The sequence below is a fragment of the Glycine max genome, chromosome 2 (assembly GCF_000004515.6).
Source record: "Glycine max cultivar Williams 82 chromosome 2, Glycine_max_v4.0, whole genome shotgun sequence".
NCBI lineage: Eukaryota > Viridiplantae > Streptophyta > Magnoliopsida > Fabales > Fabaceae > Glycine > Glycine max.
Genome location: NC_016089.4, coordinates 45,356,009 through 45,378,713, shown reverse-complemented (window position 1 = coordinate 45,378,713; position 22,705 = coordinate 45,356,009). Strand labels below are relative to the sequence as shown.

Here is a 22,705-nt window from a genome sequence, read left to right as displayed (position 1 = left end):
CCTTGTTTTGGGGGGAGTGGGCAGAAAGGACTGCTATGTGCTACTAGTATACCTTGCTAAAAAAATTCACATTAGTAACTTCGTGTGGTAAATTGAAAATTAACTTATAATTTTAGATGAGGATGAATTGAAGAAAAAAAAACTATTATATTAATGTTAAAAAGGTTTTGAATTTTGGTGAATATTTTAATATTAGTCTATGGTTTCAATTTGATTTTAAAATTGAAGATAGCAAAGCGAGTATTAATGAAAAAATCAATACCTCACTAAAAATATTAAATACTTAAAATATTAATCTCTTTATAATACTTATAATTATTGTCACTGTTGAATGAAGTTTTAAAATGAAATGTTGAAATGATTTAATTATAATATTTTGACTGATAATTTTACAGTTTAAAAACTAAAAAAAATTAATATGAGAATATTTATGAAATTACATTAGATTAAACCTAAAAAAAATTCACTTAGAATCCAAAAGATTTTTCTTTTTGCTGAGTAAAAAAAAATACAGCTTTGTTATAATTTATTAATTGAATCATGACAAGAATTATATGATTTAATTGAAATACATTATTAATGCAAATATTTTAATAGTATCAATTATTTATATATTGTCATATTTAAAAATGGTTGATTTTTATGATAATTATTTTAAAATTCATAAATGTTATCTAATTATTTAATGCAATTATAAGTATCAAATTTAATTTAAATTATATATAGGATCATCTAGTATTGATGATAATTTATGTTTAACTTCGAGAAGTATTGAAGAATTAGACTTTTTTTCCCTCTAGTTCCTGTACCAAACTCGTTTTGAAGACCAATCCTTTTCTCGGGAGAGAATCAGTTTGTCTAAAGAACTGATTAGTGATGACATGTCAAACCTATTTTTATTTGGTGTCATACATACCGTTATTCAATTTGTCTTTATCATGGAAGTGTTGATGACCAGTTCAAACTCATTATATGACTTGTCAATAGTCACCATGGAAGATCTACTACTAGCCTATTTTTTTGAATGAATCAAACAATTAGACTTTTATAGCATAACTTTTTCATAATAAAAAACTAAAATAAGAATTTACTCATATAATCACATCATTATATATAATGATGAAAGAGTATGCTAAATTGCTAACTACACAAAACTAAAAACAACCTAAATAATCATCTCATTTTTTTACTCTTTTTTCCTTTCACTTTCCTTCATAAAATAAAGGAAGAGTTTATACAATAATAATTATGTATTAGAAATATCTTAGTTATCATTTGATAATTTTACATAAAGTTCTAAAATTTAAATCTGTTTGCATATAATAACTATTTATTAGCATTTGAAAATGTTAAGTACTCAAAATAATTAATTATAAAGTAAGAATTATTACAATTTTTTTAATTAGATCAAATCCAGTTCAAAGTTCAATCATACGTAGATAAGTGATTCCATATTTTCAAAATGGCCCAAGAATACAGAACACTAAAAGGAGCATTTCTTGTGAAAAAATTGCTACCTAATTGCATTTTGACAAAGGAAGATTCAAGGTAATGAAACTGAAACAGAAAAAGATAATCTCAGTTTTAATCAGACCAAACTTCCAAGTAATGATTATGTACTTTCCCTCCTTGTGTGATGATTAGTTTTGATTACAAATTGTATGGTTAAACTCATTAACAACTGTCATAACAATGCCAAGTGTTTTCATCACATCATAAACACTAGAAAGGATTTCAAATCCCATGCATATTCAACTACATACAGAAAAGACTTAAGAAGAGTTGTCTCCATGTAACCGTGTTACATTCCAAACTCCATATCTGAAGCACACTGAACTAAAAGCAACTTTCCTTCCATCCTCCAACATCATCTTCAATGTATTCCTCTTCCTGTGAATTCCAAGAACAACATTAAAGAAACTCTTAGATATCATATACTACCTTTTTACTAGCTTCATTTCAAATTTATCATTGTGCATCATAACTAGCATGTTTTTTCATATGAACTAAAACTTATATTCTTTGCAGTTGTTTGCATAACAAGAGATATGAGCAAGCTATAAGAGGTTACCTTTCGGGTGAAAGTTATACCGACTTCAATTTCGCCACAATAAGACTGGTCAGCTCGAACCACACTATACTTGTGAGGACGAAGCTCAGCTGATCCGTTCTCTGCTCCTTCCGCCAATAAATCCTTCACATAGATTCTGGATACAGAAAATTGACCCTTTTTCATGAACAAGAAATAAAGTAAGGATATGCTTGATGATATTTTTCTCATGATCCTAGTGGAAGCAAGGGTGTCCTGATTTTGCATTTTGTGCCACCCTTCTTCATTGGATAAAAAGGAATCAAAATTCTTAATTAGATCCGTAGCAAAATGTTAGCATGAAAGTTTTAGAACCTAAAGTTTTCCTCTTAGTCAATAAGAGCAACTCACTTTGACTAATGCACTTAATTTAAGAAGCTATTGAAGACTTACGTAGCCTGGCCGACAAAGTCATCTGCAGAAAATACATCCTTGTCCATGATTCTAAGGTTGAGCTTGTATTGATCACCTGATCCAGGGTATTCCACTCTGAATACAAATTTCTCATTCCATATGGGATTTCTGCCGCCCTCTGCATCATTAGATAAAGTCAACTAACCATAAACCTTATTAATGGCAAAAAACTGAAAATTCATCTCAGTTTTTATTAGCATTTATGTTACTTTAAGGCTAGTAATATAATATCCACTATTTATTTTAGTGGTGCATGTATGTGTTTGTTTGATATTTTAAATTGCAGTTGAAAAAAGGAAGAAGAGAGCAAACTTTTCTGCTTTGCTTGCCATCTCCTTCTACAAAGGAAATAGTAAAAGGACAAAGCTTAGTTACAGTTTCATAGGTGTTAACTATCATTTTCCAATCAGAATTGAAGTTTCACCTTGGTAATCTATCTTATAAAGGTTTTCGTTAAAGGTCAACACAGATTATCAAATTGAAACTCCAACTCTGATTTGGGAACAATACTAAAAACACTTATGCAACTGCATTTAAGTTTGGTCCATAGTGAAATACACACAAAGGGAAGGGAGAGGGGGGTAAAGGAAAGCAAACCCCATCTCTGACAGAATTCTTAATTCTTATTCCCTCCAGTGATGCCTTTTGGCGTGAGACTCTTAAGCTCTAAGCATCTAATAACAACTTTTTTAATTCCTTCATAATAAAAATAAGGAAACAAACAACAGATTGCATCAGCATACCAGTTGCAGATGAACTGCATGTCCAGTAGATTTAGTCTAACAATTTTCTTGCTTCATATTTCCTTTTTCCATTCTTGCAATCTCACAAGCAGAATTAAATATTTCAGTAATTTTACACAACACTAAAAGCTTATCACAAGTTTTGAGGTAGTTTGTATGAATCTGCTGTTTAGGCAAGTGGATCCAATATCTTGTATGAACTAGAGTTTAAAGAAGAATTTTAAACTGAGTCCATATTTGTGTCAAATATATACATCTCTCCAAAATGATCCTTGTTCTCTTTTGGGGAAATTAACTACTATCTTTAAGTAATTCAACTTTGGTTTGGAGAAGTTTACCTCGTAAGTCCAGCTAATCATGAACTACATTAACATTAGTGAACCTAGTACTTCAAGAAAAAGAAAAAAACAGTTTAAGAAATCATATCTATCAATGACATGTCACATGTGAAACACCATTCAGATGTTAAGTTTCCTTTTCGTGGTAATTGGTGACAATTAAAAGTTTCTTTTTCACCTATCCCTCCATGTCAAGTTCTACAATTTAGCACATGCAACACAAAAATCAACGAAAATGAACAATAGAACAGAGAACTAACCATGAATTACACTGCTCTTGCGCTCTTGACCTTTGTATTGTAACAGTACATACGGGTCCATATGAGCTATCAACAAAGAAAACAGATCATCAAACAATAAACAGAACCTTGTAAGAATTAGAGAACATAAAGGTATTAAAACATGCATGCATTTGATCATTTCAATAAATTGTTCTGAAAGCAGATGAAAATCATCATGGTAGTGCCTTGAGTCCATCTAAGTTAAGCAAATTGGACTCAAGGAATTGAGAGTTGAGATGTCAGATGACTCAGATCAGAAGCTGAACAGGGAATTAAACATGATGGACGAATGAATGTTTTTTGAAAAATCCCATTTTTAGAATAAGAAAAAGTTTAAATCTGATCAAAAGAGCATGGTGTGTAAACATAAAAATCTGAGCAAAAGATGTAATGTACCAAAGATATCTGTTTCTTGAAGACCCTTTGCTTTCACAAGCTGCACCTCCATGAACCCAATTGCCATCTCTCTCTCTCTCTCTCTCTAAGTTGGCAAGGAAATGAAATAGAATCTTCCCTGGTTTTACATTGAAGGAAGAAAGAAACCTTAAATAGTCAAAATGAGCAGTCTGTGATACAAACGAGGACGAAATGTATAAGGCCTAATTAAAATTTATTAGAAAATAGATAAATAAACACAATGACAAATATGTTCTGGGAATTTCTCAAATCAAATAATAGCATATTTATATTTTACAATACCATTAAATAATTTCCATTTTAAATATGTTATAAAAATTTTATATATATATATATATATATATATATATATATATATATATATATATATATATATATATATATATTTATAACTAATTAGTTTAAGAATTTGATAGCAAGAACATAAACAAAATTTTTGTCAAAAAACAAAAACATAAACTAACTTCATCTAAGTTCCTCTTTTTTCGTTTCTAGAAACCTTCTTATGACCTCAGATCACGGTCACACAGAAATTAATGTTTCAACTGAAAAATGAAAATGACAGGAACAACTACTCTGTGTTATTCCACTTTTTCAATTGGCTCTAGAAGATGAAGATGGGTTGTAGAATAATCACACGGTCTGCTATATATGAGTTAACCCAAGATAACGCGGAAATGTTTAGTTTGACAATTTTTAATATTCTGAAAATTCATATTAAGCATTTTAATTCTATTCAACATGACATTATAACAATTCTGATATTTAGTACATTTTATTTAATCATCATAATTACTTAAACATATTATGTTTTTTTATTTTGAAGATATTAAATTTAGAATTCTTTTCATTTAGTTTTCATTTTTGAATTATTTTATTAATTTGTTATATATTATATACAACCCGCTTTTATCAATTGAAAAATTAACGAAAGCAAAATAATGTACTTTTTTTTGGGTGGAAAGCACAATAATGTACTGCTACGTATAAATCTTTTAGAACTTCATTAACAATTATTACAAAGCAACTCAAATTCAAGGTTAACTAACAACAGATTGAGTGTGCTTGACAAGTTTATTTTATTAATTTTTAGTTTATTTTCATAAACTACTTCAATTTACTTATAGTACCTGATAATTTCCTTACACAATTACAACAAAAAAATTTAAAAATAAAGCAAGAACTTCTAGAAAATATATCAGTTTTAAAAAAATTAAAACAAGTAACTCCATTATAGTTACTAACGTAAATTCTTAATTATTTTTTTTTGGCAATACGTAGATTCTTTATTCTTAAAGTTAAAGCAACTTAAAGAATACCATTAGAACAAATGAAATAGAGTTCTTGTAAAAGCATATCTGCCTATAATTACAAATCAATTAAAAACAATTTTTTAAGTCAAAATGTGAAATTTTGGGAGTAAAGGAATAAGATGAGTTACTAAAAAATTAAAATTAGATTCTAAAATAAAAATTAATGAATATTCTTGAATTTATGAAGAAAAAAATCAGAAAACCACTAAAATAAAGTGATGCACACAAATTAAATTCTTCCATTGAAAATATTTTTTTAACCTTTCGGCCATATAAGCACGACGACACAGTTTATTCAAGGATAGTTATTATAAATTGGAGTTGCTATTTTCCAATTAACTTAAAATTTCGCTTAAACCCAGGAAATAAATAATAAGTTTTGTCCTTTTATTTTTATTAGGGATTGAATTATTATCGGATTTTAATAAACTTCAGAGTTAAATAAGAATTACGTAAGGCAACTCCAATTTATTCAAAAAAATTCTGGTCTCCAAAAGATTTTAACCGTCTTTACCCCAAATTAATACTTTTTAATTAATGATTATTTTAACTTGTTTACTTAACCACTTATTTAAAATGTTAGAAATTTTCATTTCTTTCTTGCAAACCGGTTGTTAAGGAATTTTATGAAAACTTGACTACTTTAGAATTATATTTCATGCCACGTTTTCACATGAAGCTTGTAGTATAATATTTATTCTCCTTAAGTAAAATTCAAAAGGCATAAAGTAAGAAAGAAAATCGAATCTTTTGATTTAAATATAAATCACAGGTAAATGTACTTAAGTTTATGAAAACAAGGTGCAACTTTCACTTTCAAATTCCTTCTTATTGTAGCATTTTAATTTTGTGACCAGATAACTATTTAGTTTGCAATTTGTACTTAGTGACAAGCTCATACAACAGCAGCAATCAAATTGAAAACATATTGTCATAAAACAAACTCAACAATTCATCATTCACGGTAAGTTCTAGAAGTTCAAAATATCCAAATATAAAACCCGCACATCAAATCAATTATTATACATTCATCCATCATATTCGCAAACTTCAAGCAAAATACAGGATTTTGCAAATGTCACGATAAGTTACAGGAAATGTACAGAAGCCTAACAGCACATTGCCAGCGACCTGCAACCTGCACGAAGAAAACCCATCAGAACAAAATCAAACCTAAAGAAAAACCAATCTCCAAATATAAAAAAGTCCTACTCTTGAACATTTTACCTCATCTTCCACGCCTTGGTGACAATTCAGCAGATCTTGATCTAGATCCAGGTGGTGATCTCGACGACTTCCACTGACCACGATCAGCATCAGACTTGTACATAGATTTCCTTTTCACAGAATGATAATACATAGTGTAAACACACAAGTAGTGGAAAAAAACCAGACACAGTCAAGTAAAGAAGGTACACACAAAATTTAATGAACTCACTCAGCATATCCATTGCTTTGATTCTGTTCAATACCATTGCCATAAGCAGGAGAATAAGACCTACGCTTCTGTTCACCATCCCTCTCCCTGGGAGGACCTCTTGGTGATCTGGGGTGCTCAGCTTGCCTCCTAGGGGAAACAGAGTAATCACTTTGCCGTCTTGGAGCAGGCGAATAGGACCTGGTGAAGACCAATTAAAAGCATTATTACATGCTTCCATGGACAATAAAATGAAGACACTTCAAAGAAACATGCCTTGAGCGATATCGATTCCTAGAACCAGAGTGATAAGGTGGTGAGCGTGATCTGGTAACTGAGCGAGATCGAGAACGCCCTGATAAACAAAAGCCACTAGTCTTGATAAGAAATGCAAAGCAGTGCCACTTCACATTGGGCCAACAGAAGAACAAAATTTCAATATTGCACAATTCTTCAAATAAATGAAAGCATCCGATGAAACAAATTAATTATTTATTCTGAATTTAATAAGATGCACGAAAATTGGTATTATTAAAAAGTGGAACCTTGATTCACCAAAATTTGAGGGGAATGGGAAGCAGATTATTATGAAAAAAGCATGTCCTCAGGCAAGGTTCCCACCAGTGCTACTAGAAAACTAGCATTATGAAAAATTGGCTGCCGGCCATCAACACCTTGGCAAGTTAGCACTGTCTGGATCCCCATCATAACAATCATTGATGGGATCCAGAACTCGAGCAAGGACAGTCTTCAACTCATTAAAATGGTTTTCAGTAAGCTAACTAAACCCAGCATGTAAATTAAATTAAAGACAGGAATTTTTCATATAGGCTCAGAAATCCTCACAATTAATAACTGGAGCAATCAATATGACAATAGAACTTAAGGGTACTAAGTCTTGCTACAGAACTACAAAAAAACACATTAAAAATATAGGGCTTAAATCCACTGAAGCTAACTCCGACTAAAATAAGAAATAATCTAGACTTTAGATTCATTATCGGAACCATACAGAATCAGGACAAAGGAACAATCTTTTGAAGATATCTGATGCTAATCAGCAAAACAAAGATGATCAGATTATCAATTCAATCAGATAAGAAAATAGCCATCCCTCAAACTATAATTTCATTCTCATATTCAACCAACAAGAATAGAAGTTCTGATGTGACAGAAGAAAAAAATGCATTACAATTGCAGGTGGAACGGAACTTTAAATCTAACACGGTTATATATTTTAAAATTGACATTACCGTAACGAGAAGACCTTTGCCCTCCATAGCCCGCTGGTCCTCTGTAAAATGAAAAACCAATATAAATATATTTAAAGGGAAACAGTTAAACTAAAAGTTTTGTATTCCATCACATGATTGGAGCAGACACGGATGAAAAAGCAAAAGAAATACCTTAACCTACTAGTCCTGTGGCGCATCTCCTCTGGTCTTTTTCTCGTCTCTTCAGCCACAACTACAGATATTTCCCTTCCAGCAAAAATCTGTCTGTTCATATGGTACTGTGCCTCTGAGGCATCATAAGGATCCACAAACTGCACAAAGGCAAAGCCTCGAGGTTCTCTGTATGAGGAAAAAAGTGAAGCTTCATTCCAACACTACTAGAAAAACATTGGCAGAGACAGATTGTAGAATATGCTTTCTTTACACACTTGAAACATGCACACAGCAGTGGTGGCTGAATTTACTAAATCCTCTAAAAATCCAAAGCTTAGTTGTGACCGGGCCTTTCCTTTACTTGCACTCAATAGTAAATGGAAGAGACTTCAAAAATTCTTCAACACTCTCTCGTTGTACTTACAAGAAGCACTTGAGCACAAAGCTCTCACAACCACAAACTAAAAAAACCTCCTCACGAAGCCTTCAATTGGGACAAGAACCAACCAACCAATCTTGCATTCATTGTGTTGTTTAATTATATAATTTCTCTTGGTTTGAAGTATGAACTAACAAACTTGAGGACCAATTTGTTAAAAGAGTGAGTAGATCTCCTCTTCAAACTTGGGGCTTGGTCTTGTTTTAACTTGAACAATTTCAAACAAACATACCCCCTGACAAACCAGTCCAAGATCAATTCAACAATCCAAAATTTAAGAAAAAAAAACACTTAGGTCTATTTGGTTAAACTTCTCATAAGCACTTATAAGAGAAAAAAATAAAAAGAAAAAAAAATGAAATAAACTTCTTCATAAGTTAGCTCTCTTGTTTAGCTTCTCCAAAAGCTGATTTTAACTTACACATAAGCTTATTTCATTTCATCTTCTTATTTTCTTCTCGTTAAAGTGATTGTTGAGAAGTTTATCCAAACATGACCTAAATCAAAATCAAGGCTAACATCTGCACCCAGCAGCGCTTCGACACCCTGAAACAATCAACTACTCAACAACCTCCCTTCAGTTTGAAAAAAAAAGCACAACCTTTCTCTAAACAACTCTTAATTTGTAATAAACCCTAGTTGTTCTAAAAAAACTCTTAATTGAGATGAGTGAGTGACTCACCCAGAGTAATAATCCTTGGGTATGTAAACGTCACGAACAGGTCCAAATCGCTCGAAAGGGACGCGAAGCTCCTCGGGTCTGCAATCGAGGGGAATGTTACGAACCAAGAGGCTCCCATTGCTGTCCCTGCGCCTGCCTCCACCGAACCCCCTCCTGCCGGACCCTCCTCCTCCTCCTCCTCCTCCTCCTCCTCGGCCACCACCGCCGTATCCTCGCCGCGGAGGACTGTAGTATGCAGGGCTGTTCCGACGCATCCCTAACCCTAACGAACAATGAAAGAACTAAGAATAATCATAGGCAAATTGGAACGCGTTTAATTAAATCCTTTTCAAAGATTGTTATCGGAAAAGCACGCAATAACATTGAGAAATTGAGAATAAGAAAGTGATTTTACCTTGAGTGAGGAATAGAAAGAAGAAGAAGAAGACTTTGATTCGTTGTCTACGGAGAGCAAGCTGCTTTTAAACCCTAGCTAGGATCAAGACCAACTCAACTCACCCTTTAGTCTTCTTGTTTAAATAATCATTTGTTTATTCGTATAGTATTTTATTTGTTTCTCACGTGCTAATTAGAACATAAACCTGCTTGAAAATTAGTAAATTTGAAAATATATTAGTAGTAATTTAAATCTATAATAATCTATATTTATAAATTAAGGAATCCAACGACAGGTTTGGAATTCACATGACAAAATAACATTGTTTCACAAACTTCGGATAACACCTATCACAGATTTTATCGTTTAATTTATTCTTAATTTCTATCAATTTATCTTCTTCTTTTTTTACAAATTTTAAAAAAATACATTTAATGAATACATTTTTTAATCATGTGATTTTATAACTTTTTTTTCTTAAGTAATATTTTGTAATTTTTATACATATTTTTATGTAAATTTAATTTAATTTCTATTAGATGTTCTTATAAATCATATTTGGTGTAAATTTTAATCAGATAATATGACAAAAAATGATTATCAACACGTAGTATTAAGTTTATTTTTGGAACTAGTTAATTTAAAATAATACAAATAATAATAATAGTCAAAATAGATTTTATTTAAGGCAATAAGTTATATTTGTTATTCCGTAAAAAAAATATTTGTTATTAATTTGATTTATGGGAATAAATTGTGAATCCAATGTAACAGATTCTGATTTAACGGAAATAATTTGCAAATCCAAGTCAATTTCACATTAAATCCTTTTAAAAATAATGATTCTGATTTTTATTTTTTTTAAAAATCCTTCTTTTAATCGGATCAAATATACCAGATACAAGATAATTGTTAACGTTAAAAAAATTGTACAATATATTAGCACGTTCTCTATAAATTATGATCGATAAGGTTTGGAATTAGGTAAAAAAAAAGGTACAAAAAAATTGAATCCCTTGATAGGAGGGATATTTTAACATTTATGATTTGATTTAAATTTTTAATATACCCAAATATTTTCTTAATATAAAATATTGAAAATGAAATTAAAATAATTCAAAAAGATTAATTTAATTGGTATACTATTAATTTATTAACAATTAGCAACAAAAGACAAATTAAAATAAAAATATCTTTAAAAAGCCATAGATTTTTAAGAAAATCCTAAAATTTAAATTAATACATTTTTTTGTGATGATTCTTAAAATCTAATTATGTCAGTTATTAATTGAAAGAATTTAAATATTAATTAAAGAAAAATATGTGTTGATTTAATACAAAAGCAAATCAAGACATGTATAACAAAATTAGAAAGACTTTCGACTTTAGTAAATAGAGTACGCATGGAAATTATTTCGCTTTAAAAAAAGATGATAATTTAAATTTTTAATCTCAAGATGTATTCCACTCAACTTACCAAATCAAACTAAAATCATGTAGGTTTTCACAATAATAATAAAAACAGAAATTCAATTAACTATGAAAAAAAAATTATATTATTATTCAATTATGAATTATTATTAGTAAGATTGTTGACTTTTGTAATAATAATAAATTTAAATACCATGTGTGGTGATTTCTAATTGATTGACATAGTATTTTACAAAGTGTAAACAGTAGGATTTTTACAAGCTGGGATCAATAGTTGCAACAACAGTATATACCAAGCAAAAGAGGTCCAAACCATAAGAAAATCTCTACCACTTGACCCCTAATCACTTAGTATAGGCCTAACCCCTACTGTAGGCTCTCAGGCCTGCATGGTCCAGCAAAATTGACAACAAGCAAATAGGTGTCTGTCCACAATTTCTCAGATGGCAAGTTGATATTACAACTGATGCAGCAACAGTAAACACCTTTATCACTCCACAACTGGTAATAGATACATGCTCATCTTTGGCTCATCAACTGCTTACTGCAAACTTGTTATTGTATGGCATAGAAGTGTCTGTGACTGCAAGATCAAAAGGGTCGGTGACTACAGGAGTTTTCTGGAACTTATTCCGTAGCTGACCACAAGCTGCATTTGCATCCAGTCCTCTGGTTTGACGTACACTAACAGTTATTTTAGAGGACTCCAAAGCACCAGAAAATGCAAGCACCTACCAAACGAGGAACTTTGGATTAAACATCAAAAGTTACAAAGATCACTCAAGTCATGAACTAAATCTTGTTTTAAATGAACAAAAGAAAAGAAAGTCAACATACTGCTCTCTTGGAAGGACGCTGATACTCGGAGCCTTCTATTGGATTGAAAGGTATCAAGTTGACGTGATATCCGCTGCCCGATCGATGGAGTAATTCAGCAAGCTCTAATGCATGGTTTACTGAGTCATTCACTCCAGCTGCTCAAACATAATGCCAAGAAAGTGCCATGTGCATTATAAGGATTCCACCAAACTTTTTGTATGAAAAGGAAATAGTATATATTGGAACTTTCAATACCTAAAAGTGCATATTCAAAGGAAACCCGCCTACTAGTTTGCTGAAAGTATTCTCTGCAGTCACTCATAAGTGCATCCAATGGGTAGGATTTTGCACTTGGAACAATTGTCTCCCTAAGTTTCTGGTTAGGAGCATGTAAGCTGATGCAAAGTACAAAAGAAAACTCACATACTATAATATGCATATATGCATCTGAAAGAATCCATTAAAAAGCTATCTGAAATTATACACAGGAACCAAATAATGCTATACTCTGCAGCCACAAATCCAAAATCATTGGCAAGGAATTTATTTATTTATTTATGTATTTTGAACCAGGTGGGAGAGAGATCAATTAGCAAGAGATTATCAAACATTCTACTAAAAAAAGGGGATGATAAAAAGATCAATTCTATTTTAAGGTTTATATCTTCAACTGACTTAATAGAAATTTAGGTTCTGGAGAAAATTACAAGGCAATGGAACAAAAGATACACAGGCTGATGAAAGTTTAAATTTTATCCCCAACTTGAAGAAGTTATGAAGTTGCATTGATTAACACCTAATAATATGAAAATTCAAGATGCAGAACTAGAAATTTCTTCACCAGGGACATGAGGTAATTTAAATTTGTTTTGTCAAAATGAACCTGACACATCACCTTCGCCTCTCAAACAAAAGAAAAGAACTGCAGCACATTATAATCATATAGGGTGCCAGCTACTGTGGCTGGCTGGCAGCCCAAAGGTCTAAATACTGGTGCAAATGCCATTTTGCCACCTTACATCTACCTTAACATGAAGATTCAAATTAATGGCAAGTCGAAATTTCATTCGTATCAAAGGTAATTTACCTCACAGCTAAAGTAGATTGAAGTTTGTGAGAAGCAAGTTTCTTTATTGTATTTGGAACGCCCACAGTGGAGATGGTTATCATTCTTTGCCCAATTTGCACATCCTACAAGAAACACATTCTACATAAGCATACTTACAGACAAAACTTATTATAATACTTAATCGCAATAGAATGAAATGCAGAAAATGAAATAAGGACAAACATTATGCAGACACAATGATTTCTTCAGGTTTTGAAGGAGAGCAATGTATGTATATAATTTTATTGCATGTATGCACTTATATTGAAGATAAGTTACATATGCATTCCACATCCCATGTGGCATAAAGTAAGTTTGGAAAGTCTTGAAACAACACTCCTTGTTCTTCATATAATATATTACATGAAAGTTTGATATCTCAATCTCATAGAATACCGTTGCAACTCAAAAGTAAGCATTTGGAAGGAAATAATGTCACATATCACAGTCATTTGTTCACCTTATTCAAGCAATGGTGTGCTTCAAGTACTGCCTTCAGGTTTAACATTGGTTCACCCATTCCCATAAACACTACATTTGTCACCCTATTCTTGAAGACCTCCTCAATGGCCAAGACCTGTTCACATAAGATGAATTTTATCCGTCTTGCAGTAAACAAAGCTAAGCTTGTTTCAGAATTTTTACAATCCTAAACACAATGATAATGATCCAAAGCCTCTTATCTTTACTTTTTACATTCTTTTTCCTTTCTCTTCTCTTTATTTTCTTAAATTAATCTAAGAAGACCTAGGAATCTATCTGACTATCTCATCAACCATGCAGGTAATCTAACATCAAACTGCTTTAATGGACAAACATGGATGAGATGAGATATGACACAGACCTGTTCAACTATTTCATGTCTCTGAAGATTCCTTGAAAACCCCCCTTTTCCAGTGGCACAAAAAGAGCAGCGTAAAGGGCAACCAACCTAATATCCAAACAAATGGTGATAACAAAACAATGGAAACATCAGAACAAATTTTCACATAAACAAAAATTAGTTTCCAGATCAACCATACAAATACTCCCGCAAAGAGCGAAAACAACAGATAATCATTTAATGGTTCAGGAACCAGCGAAACACCTGTGATGAGACACATGCTGTGAGGCGAGTCAAGCCTTTATCAACCATAACTGGAATGCCAACAGTTTCAATCAATCTATTGTCCTCCAACTTCAACAACAACTGCAAAATCAAATGACAACCCAAAGAAGAGTAAGAAACCAAGGAAACACCCACAATCACATTCCTTAAAGAGCAAGTCAATATCTTACTTTTTTGAAAGTGCCAAGTATAACACCAAAAGAAAGAAAGAAAAAAACACTCAAACCATTGCCAAAATAATTCAAAACTCAACCACATAATCAACATTGCATTTTCATGTGGACATCTTAAAACATAAGATGGCCACTAAAACAACAAGAAACCATCAAAATAAATAACAACCAAGCCACAACCACAATTTAAAACGTCTTGTCAAATTATGATTATACAATTTACCTTAACAGTTCCATCAGCTGCAGTTACAGTTTCGAAAATAGGAGAGCGCCCCACCTTCCATCCAGCTTCCTCTAGAGTATTCCTAAATCCCTGAGGCACTGCAATTCAAGAAAAACCATAATGCAATCAGGGACGGAACCACGTTATGGTTTACAGGGGGGCTCATTTTATTGAAGTTCCTTTACAATACTATATAATGCTATCCAACCCCCCCCCCCCCCCCCCCCCCTCTGTTTAAGGATTTTGTTTTGAAATTTGAAGGGCTTGAAACTTCAAAGAACGGGAGGCTATACAAAATATATTTTAAAATAATAATTCAAGAGTTAAATTTTATTATTCTCATAGTAAATATATACTTTTACCATATTAAATATCTGAGTTCCAATCTACTCAAATTAAAGACATGTTGGTATATGTTAAGTTTTAAATCACTTTTAATTTGATAGATAAATTAATTTATATAAGAAAAATATTTTTTCAAATAGATTATTGTTAAGTCTCAACCAAGTAAATTAAAGGGAATGAAATATAAATACAAAAAAAAATAGTAAAAGAAATAAACCCACACTGAGTGAAATCCTGAATTTCTCTGAGCTTCCTCTGGTATAAAAAATGATGAAGTTGTTTGCCCCTATATGTTGCCTGAGAAGAAAAAAACGAGAAATTTGAATTATATCTCTCTTTGGGTCGAATTGAATGGGAAAAGATGAAAAAACTACCTGACCGAGGTCAAGGGCAAGTTGTTGCAGTTCCTTGTCGGACAAGCCGAGGAGAACCTGAGACTGGGAGTTGGCACGTGGGGAAATGGATGCGTAGCCCACGGCAGTGAAACAAGGTCGCACGTGCGTGCGAGGTGGTAGGCGTACCGCACGTGCGAGGGGCATGGAGCAGTTCTGAAGTAGCGCCAGCATTGGATTGATCTTACCTTCTCTTCAGTCTTCACTTTCGCATCAGAAGAAGAAGATAATGAACAAAACCAAACCCCTTCCGCTTAAACCCTTTCCCTGTCTCTTTTTTTTTTTAAAAAAAAAAAACATAATAATAATAAGGTGATGCAGGTGGAAAAAATAAAAAATTTGATTTTAATTGGGTACTTCTAAAGCAACATATTTTTTTCTTCTCTGCTTTGTACACTGAAATTTACAATTGTGTGATAAAATTTGTAAAAGTATTTTCTCAATTTTAATCTAAACATAGTGACAGAGTCTAAAAACTAAGCTGGTGTTTTGTCATTTTAAAATGTTCTAAAATAATATTTTCATCTTTGTTAATCAAATTAATAATATAATTTTTTTAAAAATCTTATATAATAGTGATGATAGATATATGAGAGTGGAAATAAACATTATATACGTAATATGATAAATAATTTTCATTTTAGTTCTTTATAAATTATAATAAAAACTTAGAAGAAACAAGTGAACCAAGTTAAAAATTATTTTATTATTATTATTATTAGACATAAATGCCAGGTATAATATTTAATATTTTTCTTTTTCTTTTTTATTCTCTATGTTAAGTATTTTAATTTTAACCGTAAAAAAAGTTAATTTTAATTATCTTTCAACATGATAATTTGTTGGTTTTATTAATAAGAAAGACCAACCTGTAATTTTTTCTCATTTTCTTCTTTCTTGAACACCCAAATACTTTTTGCAAAATTTTAATCAAACTTTTAGTTTGAAACTTCAAAATTAAATTTCCTCAACAGTCAAACCCATCATCCGTAACAAAGAACTCCAACATTCCCTCAAACAAAAGAAAAGATAGAACCAGCAATATTGCAGTGTGAGTGTGCGTATTGATACAATCTTCATTGTAATTTTGTCACATGTCTCCTTTTAATAGTTTAATTTAAATTTATATAATGTCAATGTATATAACTTTTACAGAGACATTCATAAAAATTCATCTTATCACCACATCATATAAATAAATAGGATGATGTATTCATCTTATATCACCTCACATTAACAAGGATGACACAACATACTCGTATTTAATGAGTATAAAGTTTTATTTATTTTTATAATGATAGAAAGGTGGAAAGGGAAGAGAAGTATTGGAAGGAAGAAAGAAATGAAGATTTCAATATTATTGCTCAATCAACAACAACTGTACAGCAATCAGACATCTTAAGCAAGCAATGCTTAAGTTCATCATGATATGCATACATACATACAAAATAGCAACTGGAGCAAAATCATGTTCACAACATGAAATCAACATTCACTTTTCACTTCCTTGTTGTTTCATGTTGTCTACCTCTATGTTGTCTAGGGCCACTCCTTCTAGTAGTTTGATCACGAGAGCTTCCCACCCCTCCGACTCTGTCATCAGAATCCTGAAGTTCCTCCAATGCTCTCACCACTTCATCCATCTTTGGTCTAAATCTTGGTTCCACAGATAGGCATTGAATGGCAAGAGTGGCTACTTTCATTGCTTCGCGCAACATGTATTGGCCTTCTATGCGAGCATCCATGACTTGGAAGATCCTGCGCTTGCTGCTGAGGTAAGGTTTGGCCCATTCAATTAAATTGTGCTCCCCACTTGGCCTGTTGCTGTCAAGTGCTCGTTTGCCAGACATAATTTCCAGCAGAACAACCCCGAAGCTGTATACATCACTCTTCTTTGTCAAGTGACCTTCACAAAAAGACAGTAACTAGGAATCAACTCTGATTCTATGTAATCACTTAAAAGAGACTTCAAATATATAGCATGATTTGGCAAGCTGTTTTAGCTATGTCTTATAGTGTGTTTCGAATAGATTCATGGTGAGAAAAAAAAATCAATTAAATTTAGCAGCAAATAGTTGCTTCTATTTTTTCGTGGTATCACCTTGATTTTGTAGACTAGAATTAATTATGTGTTATCCAAACATAATATTAGAGACCTTATGAAATGAAGACTGGCAACACAGCACACAAAGTTAATGTTCATTCACATGTTTTTCTACACATTCACACATTTAGCAACTCAAAACTGTCAGGATAAAGATCGGACTGCTCATGTTTTATCTCAGTAAATTAGACTTAAAAAACATGCATTCTAAATTTGAGCAGTTCATTCTTTATCCAATGGTTATAAATGTGTTGATTGCATTAATGTGTGAAAAAAATTGACTACACACATGAGCATGGAGACTTCAAAATAATAACCATGTTCATGTCATACTCATGTGGTAGACATATTTGTTAGATATTTTGTGGATACTTTGAATAATTCTAACTGCACTAATACTTCAAAATGACAACAACTGGGAGTCAACTCTGATACTTCAAAACACTTTGAATAATTCAAAATAATAATTTTGCCCATGGTATATTCATGTCAGATGTGTATTTATCAGACACTTTATGGACACTTAGAATACTTCTAATTGCATTTTGAATACTTCAAAATAACAAGAACTGGGAGTCAACTCTCATACTTCAAAACACTTTGAATACTTCAAAATAATAATTGTTCGTGGCATACTCCTGCCACACACATATTTGTCAAACACTTTATGTACACTTAGAATACTTCTAACTGCATTTTGAGTACTTCAAAATGACAAGACCTGCGAGTCAATTCTGATACTCCAAAAATACGTCAAAGAATCAAAACACTTTGAATACTTCAAAATAATAATCGTTTTCATGCCATACTCATTTCAATTTATGGACACTTCGAATACTTCTAACTGCATTTTATAATTTTCTTTTTACTTTTAAAGTTTTAAACTTCAATAGTAACATAGATGAGACTATCTTTAGATAAATTATACCATTCTATTTAGTTTATAATGACTCATGCTCATCTTTCAACCATCAATTCTCTCTTTTGATTTAATACTTGTGTTTTATGTCAATTAATACTAGTTTTATTCGTTCTATCATTGTTGTGCTTTTAGGACTTGTTGCATCTGTGTTCATGCCCATATCATATTCATGTGGTGTTTATGAAAGTGAATGGATGGTCAGTGTATCTTTGGGGGATCTCTGAATTTCTGTTAGCAGAACAAAATGCCCTAGGTCAATTTCACCCTGCTAAGCTTTAAAACAAGTTAGTTGCTTTTAGGACTTGATTTACACTAAAAACTAAATTACATTGGATGATGGTATATCTTTTTTTAATGAGTCAACCAATGACAGATGTTACCAAAAAAGAGCCTTGAAGCATAGAACCTCTAGGCCCAAATTCTAAACCAGAAAAATGCAAGATGTGCTTGTGAGATGAAATGTGATGCAGTGCTTGTTAATGAAGGGAAAAAAAAGAAGCTAAAAAGCTCCACCATGGCTTGAAAAAGAATTAATAAGGGTTTCTTATTTCTGGTAATCTATTATATGGTTGGTGCACAATAATTTAGAAGGCAGGATATGTATAGAAGTTTGTATGACCAACTAAAGTGTTCATAAGCTGAGTACTCCACAAACTTAGGTACCTGTGGCCATATATTCAGGAGCAGCATAGCCATATGTGCCCATTACCCTTGTAGAGACATGGCTCTTATCACCAGCTGGTCCATCCTTTGCCAAGCCAAAATCAGAAAGTTTTGCATTGTAATTCTGTCATCAACAAAAAGGAATGTTAGAAAAACCAATATGACTAGTAAAATATTAGATAAATGAGATTTACTTACCGAATCAAGTAAGATATTTGAAGCTTTGAAGTCTCGATATATCACTTTTGCTTCATCGCTATGAAGATATGCAAGACCCTTAGCAGCATCAAGAGCAACCTTCATACGGATGTTCCAAGAAAGTGGTTGAAAGTAAGAAGCTCCTGTTCCAAAAAGATTACATTATTGAGATCTTGAGGCATCTAAGGAACTAAACAATGTCAAACTGTAGATAAACAAGGAGGAAAATAAAAAACTTACTCCTAAATAAATGATTATCCAAACTTCCCTTGGTCAAAAACTCATACACCAAAAGCCGGTGGTCGTCCTCTAAGCAGTAACCAATCAGTTTCACAAGATTAGGATGACGCAGCTGCCCCAGGTAATTGATTTCTGTCTATAACACAAGGCTAATTAATTACACCAACCGAAGAAATCTTCTAAAATATTAACTTTTTGCTACATATATCACCAAAGGAGGAACTCCCAAAGAAATCGCATTAAAACTAATTTGATATTTTCCTAAGCTTCAAAATGGAACTGTATCTTAAATTCTGAGGCTTCAAGCAAAGTTCCAAATTGTAATAAGCCCTACAAAGTGACACTCACCAACCATTCACTGTGTCCCTGAAGACCTTCTTGGTTAAGCCTCTTCACAGCAATGACCATGCCAGTCCCTGGTCTAACTGGTGCAAGTGTCTGTTCATCAATCCACCCCTTAAAAACACAACCAAACCCGCCTTCACCCACCACACTATCTGGACGAAAGTTTCTTGTAGCAGTTTTTAGCTCACTGAAGTTGAAGCTCTTCATGTTTGAGGACTTCAAGATCTCTCCCTCCGTCCGCGGAGTTGGAGGAACAGAGGGAGTTGAGGCCTTGCTGCTTAAGCCATCTTCTTCCTTGTTACCATCCTTTGAACTCAAACCTGCACACATCAAAAGAAACCCGAGTCCATTTTTCAGGCCATATATAAGCATTCTAATCAAAATACAAACTCAGCTTATGCTTGAATAGAAAGATCAGAGTCATAGTAAAGAGAGAAGACAACAATATTTCTACCAATTACACTGTGCACTTCTTAGTATCTTTAATATGTAAGTTTAAGCCTAACTCAACCCCAACAGCTAGCTCAAGGGGTGAGGGTTGTCCCTTACTTATATACTCTAACTTATCTTTATCTTTAACCGATGTGAGACTTGAGTTTTTCTCAATACATCCCTTCACGCCCAACACTTTTTCGGTTTGGTGCGTGGATAACATGGTGGGTAACTCGTTTGAATTAATCATGGATATGCTCTCATATCATCTTAGATTTTTAAAAAGTAAGTTTAGGCCTGACTCAACCCCAAAAAGTTAGCTCAAGGGATGAGAGTTGTCCCTCACTTATATACTATATCTTAGTTTTATTTATCTTAGAATATGAGTTTGGGTCTCACTCAACCTCAAAAGCTAGCTTTTGGGCTTGAGTTAAACCCAAACTCACATTTTAAGATGATATCAAAGCATACTCAATATTAATTCAAAGAGTCACTCATCATGTTATTCATGCACCAAGCCCAAGAGATGTTAGGCGTGAGAGAGTGAATTGAAAAAAAATTTCACATCAGCTAAAAGTAAAACCAAGGTAGAATATATAAGTGAGGGCAACCTTCATCCCTTGAACTTTTGGAATTGAGTTAGGCCTAAACTCACGTTCTAAGCCCAAAAGTGCTAAAGGTGAGGAGGTGTATTGGAAAAATCCAAGTTTCCCCATCAACTAAAAATAAAATCAACTAAAAATAAAACCAAGATATAGTATATAACTGAGGGGCAACCTTCATCCTTTCAGAAATTCCGTAAACTTGAAGGTTTGAAATTCCAAGTCTCATCTCAGGTTTCATCTTAACAATTGAAACAAAGCAAGATTAAATTGAAGACAGTGGAAAAAAAATCCTAACACAAGTGTTGGCTCATTCAACGTTCCCAAATAAACAAATGACATCATCCAGTTTTTTTTACTATTTCCGCAAAACAACCAAACAAGCACAACATAATCAATTAAAGCAAGTTTCCTTTGTGATTTGTGAATCATATTTCAAAAACAGACAGAAATTTTTTTTCCCATAAATTGCTTTCCTGTTTGGCACATGAAGCTGCCAAAACTAACACCTATGTTTCATAGTAGCCACCCCCCATATTTTATTGAAAAAAAAACAACAAAAACACAAACAAAATAGTTATTTATGGCATTAAAACTGCATAGAAATCAAAACAAACCGATCAAAATCAAAAGTTGAAGGATTGAATCAAAAGGGTAGGCAGAAAAGACTAAAAGGACCACATGCAAGAATGGTAATTACCATTGCGTGGAGGGCTCTCAGCTTTGATCCTGGCACTTAAGCAGCACCCCATGAAGAGAGAACCGAAGAAGAAGAACACAGAAGCTAGAAAGGGGAGAGTAGAGTAATTAAGTAACAAGTTGAAGTTCTCAAAAGGGGTGCAGATAGAGAGATGATGATGAAGCCAGAGGAAAAGAAGAGAAAGCCCGTGAAAAGGAGAAAGAAAACAAGAACGCAAGTGTGAAAGGAACGCTATTTCCACATGAAAGGTTATAGCTGTCAACCGCGGTTTTTAACCGCCCTATTCAATGCAAAAAGCTGGCTTCCAGTTCCAAAGGACTAGCTTGTTTCTTTTGTAGTCTGTCATTTCTGTGTGTGAACGTGAATGCCTTGTGGGTGATCTTGGAAGTTTCATGCTTTTGACTTTTGACCTTGGAGAGAAAGAGAGAGAGAGAAAGGAGGACAAAAGAAAACCACAACTGGGTTGACCTGATGCCTGAGGTTGATTAGATACTTAGATTATAGCAAGTGGACCCTGAATCCATGATGTCATCTACATTTTTTTTTTAATTTATATGTAACACAATTCATTGATGTTAAATAATTAGAGAGTATATATTTAATTTAATAAGTATATTTATGATATTTTATTATTAAGATCATAAATGATGTAATAGTCTTAAATTATTTAATTTTTTTCATATTAAAAAATTTATAATAATTTATATATAATTAACATGTTTAATCAATTAAATTGAACTCATTACACAAAAATATACTCTTTATAATATATTAATTATATTCTTTCTTATAATTTTACTCTTTCATGACCACGGAGTAGTAAAATTTATTTAACCTTCCAACTACAACGGTTAATAGATAATTTTTTTTGAAGGGTACGATTAATAAATAATTAAGATCCGTAAATATAATACAAGGTTTCAATTTTTAATCATATGTATGAATAAAATTTTGTATAAACAGATAAAATTAAATTCAATTATGTATGATGTCAGTTTGACGA

The 22,705-nt window shown here is 32.3% G+C and overlaps 4 protein-coding genes across 7 annotated transcripts; all 4 read right to left on the bottom strand.

Moving 5' to 3' along the window:
• Positions 1-1,586: 1,586 nt before the first annotated feature.
• Positions 1,587-4,428, bottom strand: LOC100500493 (uncharacterized). The gene is made up of 5 exons (NM_001248222.2): positions 4,262-4,428; positions 3,845-3,910; positions 2,483-2,621; positions 2,072-2,207; positions 1,587-1,890 (listed from the first exon to the last, which is right to left on the bottom strand). The coding sequence occupies exons 1-5, from the start codon at positions 4,326-4,328 to the stop codon at positions 1,837-1,839; spliced, it is 462 nt and encodes a 153-aa protein (NP_001235151.1). The 5' UTR covers positions 4,329-4,428; the 3' UTR covers positions 1,587-1,836.
• Positions 4,429-6,603: 2,175 nt separating this feature from the next.
• On the bottom strand, positions 6,604-10,228 carry LOC100804294 (serine/arginine-rich SC35-like splicing factor SCL30). 3 transcript variants are annotated; one of them, XM_003518334.4, is made up of 8 exons: positions 9,916-10,228; positions 9,522-9,783; positions 8,419-8,586; positions 8,266-8,306; positions 7,289-7,367; positions 7,034-7,213; positions 6,823-6,932; positions 6,604-6,733 (listed from the first exon to the last, which is right to left on the bottom strand). In XM_003518334.4, exons 2-7 carry the CDS (start codon positions 9,773-9,775, stop codon positions 6,824-6,826), a joined length of 831 nt encoding a protein of 276 aa, XP_003518382.1. In that variant the 5' UTR covers positions 9,776-9,783; positions 9,916-10,228; the 3' UTR covers positions 6,604-6,733; position 6,823. The 3 variants fall into 3 exon arrangements, with proteins under 3 accessions (XP_003518382.1, XP_040864704.1, XP_040864706.1); XM_041008770.1 differs by having other exon boundaries at positions 9,522-9,802; positions 9,916-10,017; XM_041008772.1 differs by having other exon boundaries at positions 9,522-9,777; positions 9,916-10,015.
• A 1,302-nt stretch (positions 10,229-11,530) lies between these two features.
• On the bottom strand, positions 11,531-15,788 carry LOC100801657 (probable dual-specificity RNA methyltransferase RlmN). The gene is made up of 10 exons (XM_003519298.5): positions 15,479-15,788; positions 15,326-15,401; positions 14,760-14,857; positions 14,343-14,444; positions 14,100-14,186; positions 13,716-13,832; positions 13,235-13,338; positions 12,403-12,542; positions 12,166-12,302; positions 11,531-12,059 (listed from the first exon to the last, which is right to left on the bottom strand). Exons 1-10 carry the CDS (start codon positions 15,668-15,670, stop codon positions 11,862-11,864), a joined length of 1,251 nt encoding a protein of 416 aa, XP_003519346.1. The 5' UTR covers positions 15,671-15,788; the 3' UTR covers positions 11,531-11,861.
• Positions 15,789-16,835: 1,047 nt separating this feature from the next.
• On the bottom strand, positions 16,836-22,162 carry LOC100800735 (receptor-like cytoplasmic kinase 176). 2 transcript variants are annotated; one of them, XM_003519296.5, is made up of 6 exons: positions 21,703-22,162; positions 19,972-20,288; positions 19,624-19,759; positions 19,384-19,526; positions 19,186-19,309; positions 16,836-17,402 (listed from the first exon to the last, which is right to left on the bottom strand). In XM_003519296.5, exons 1-6 carry the CDS (start codon positions 21,752-21,754, stop codon positions 16,996-16,998), a joined length of 1,179 nt encoding a protein of 392 aa, XP_003519344.1. In that variant the 5' UTR covers positions 21,755-22,162; the 3' UTR covers positions 16,836-16,995. The 2 variants fall into 2 exon arrangements, with proteins under 2 accessions (XP_003519344.1, XP_040864698.1); XM_041008764.1 differs by lacking the exon at positions 21,703-22,162 and adding an exon at positions 21,178-21,197.
• Positions 22,163-22,705: the final 543 nt, after the last annotated feature.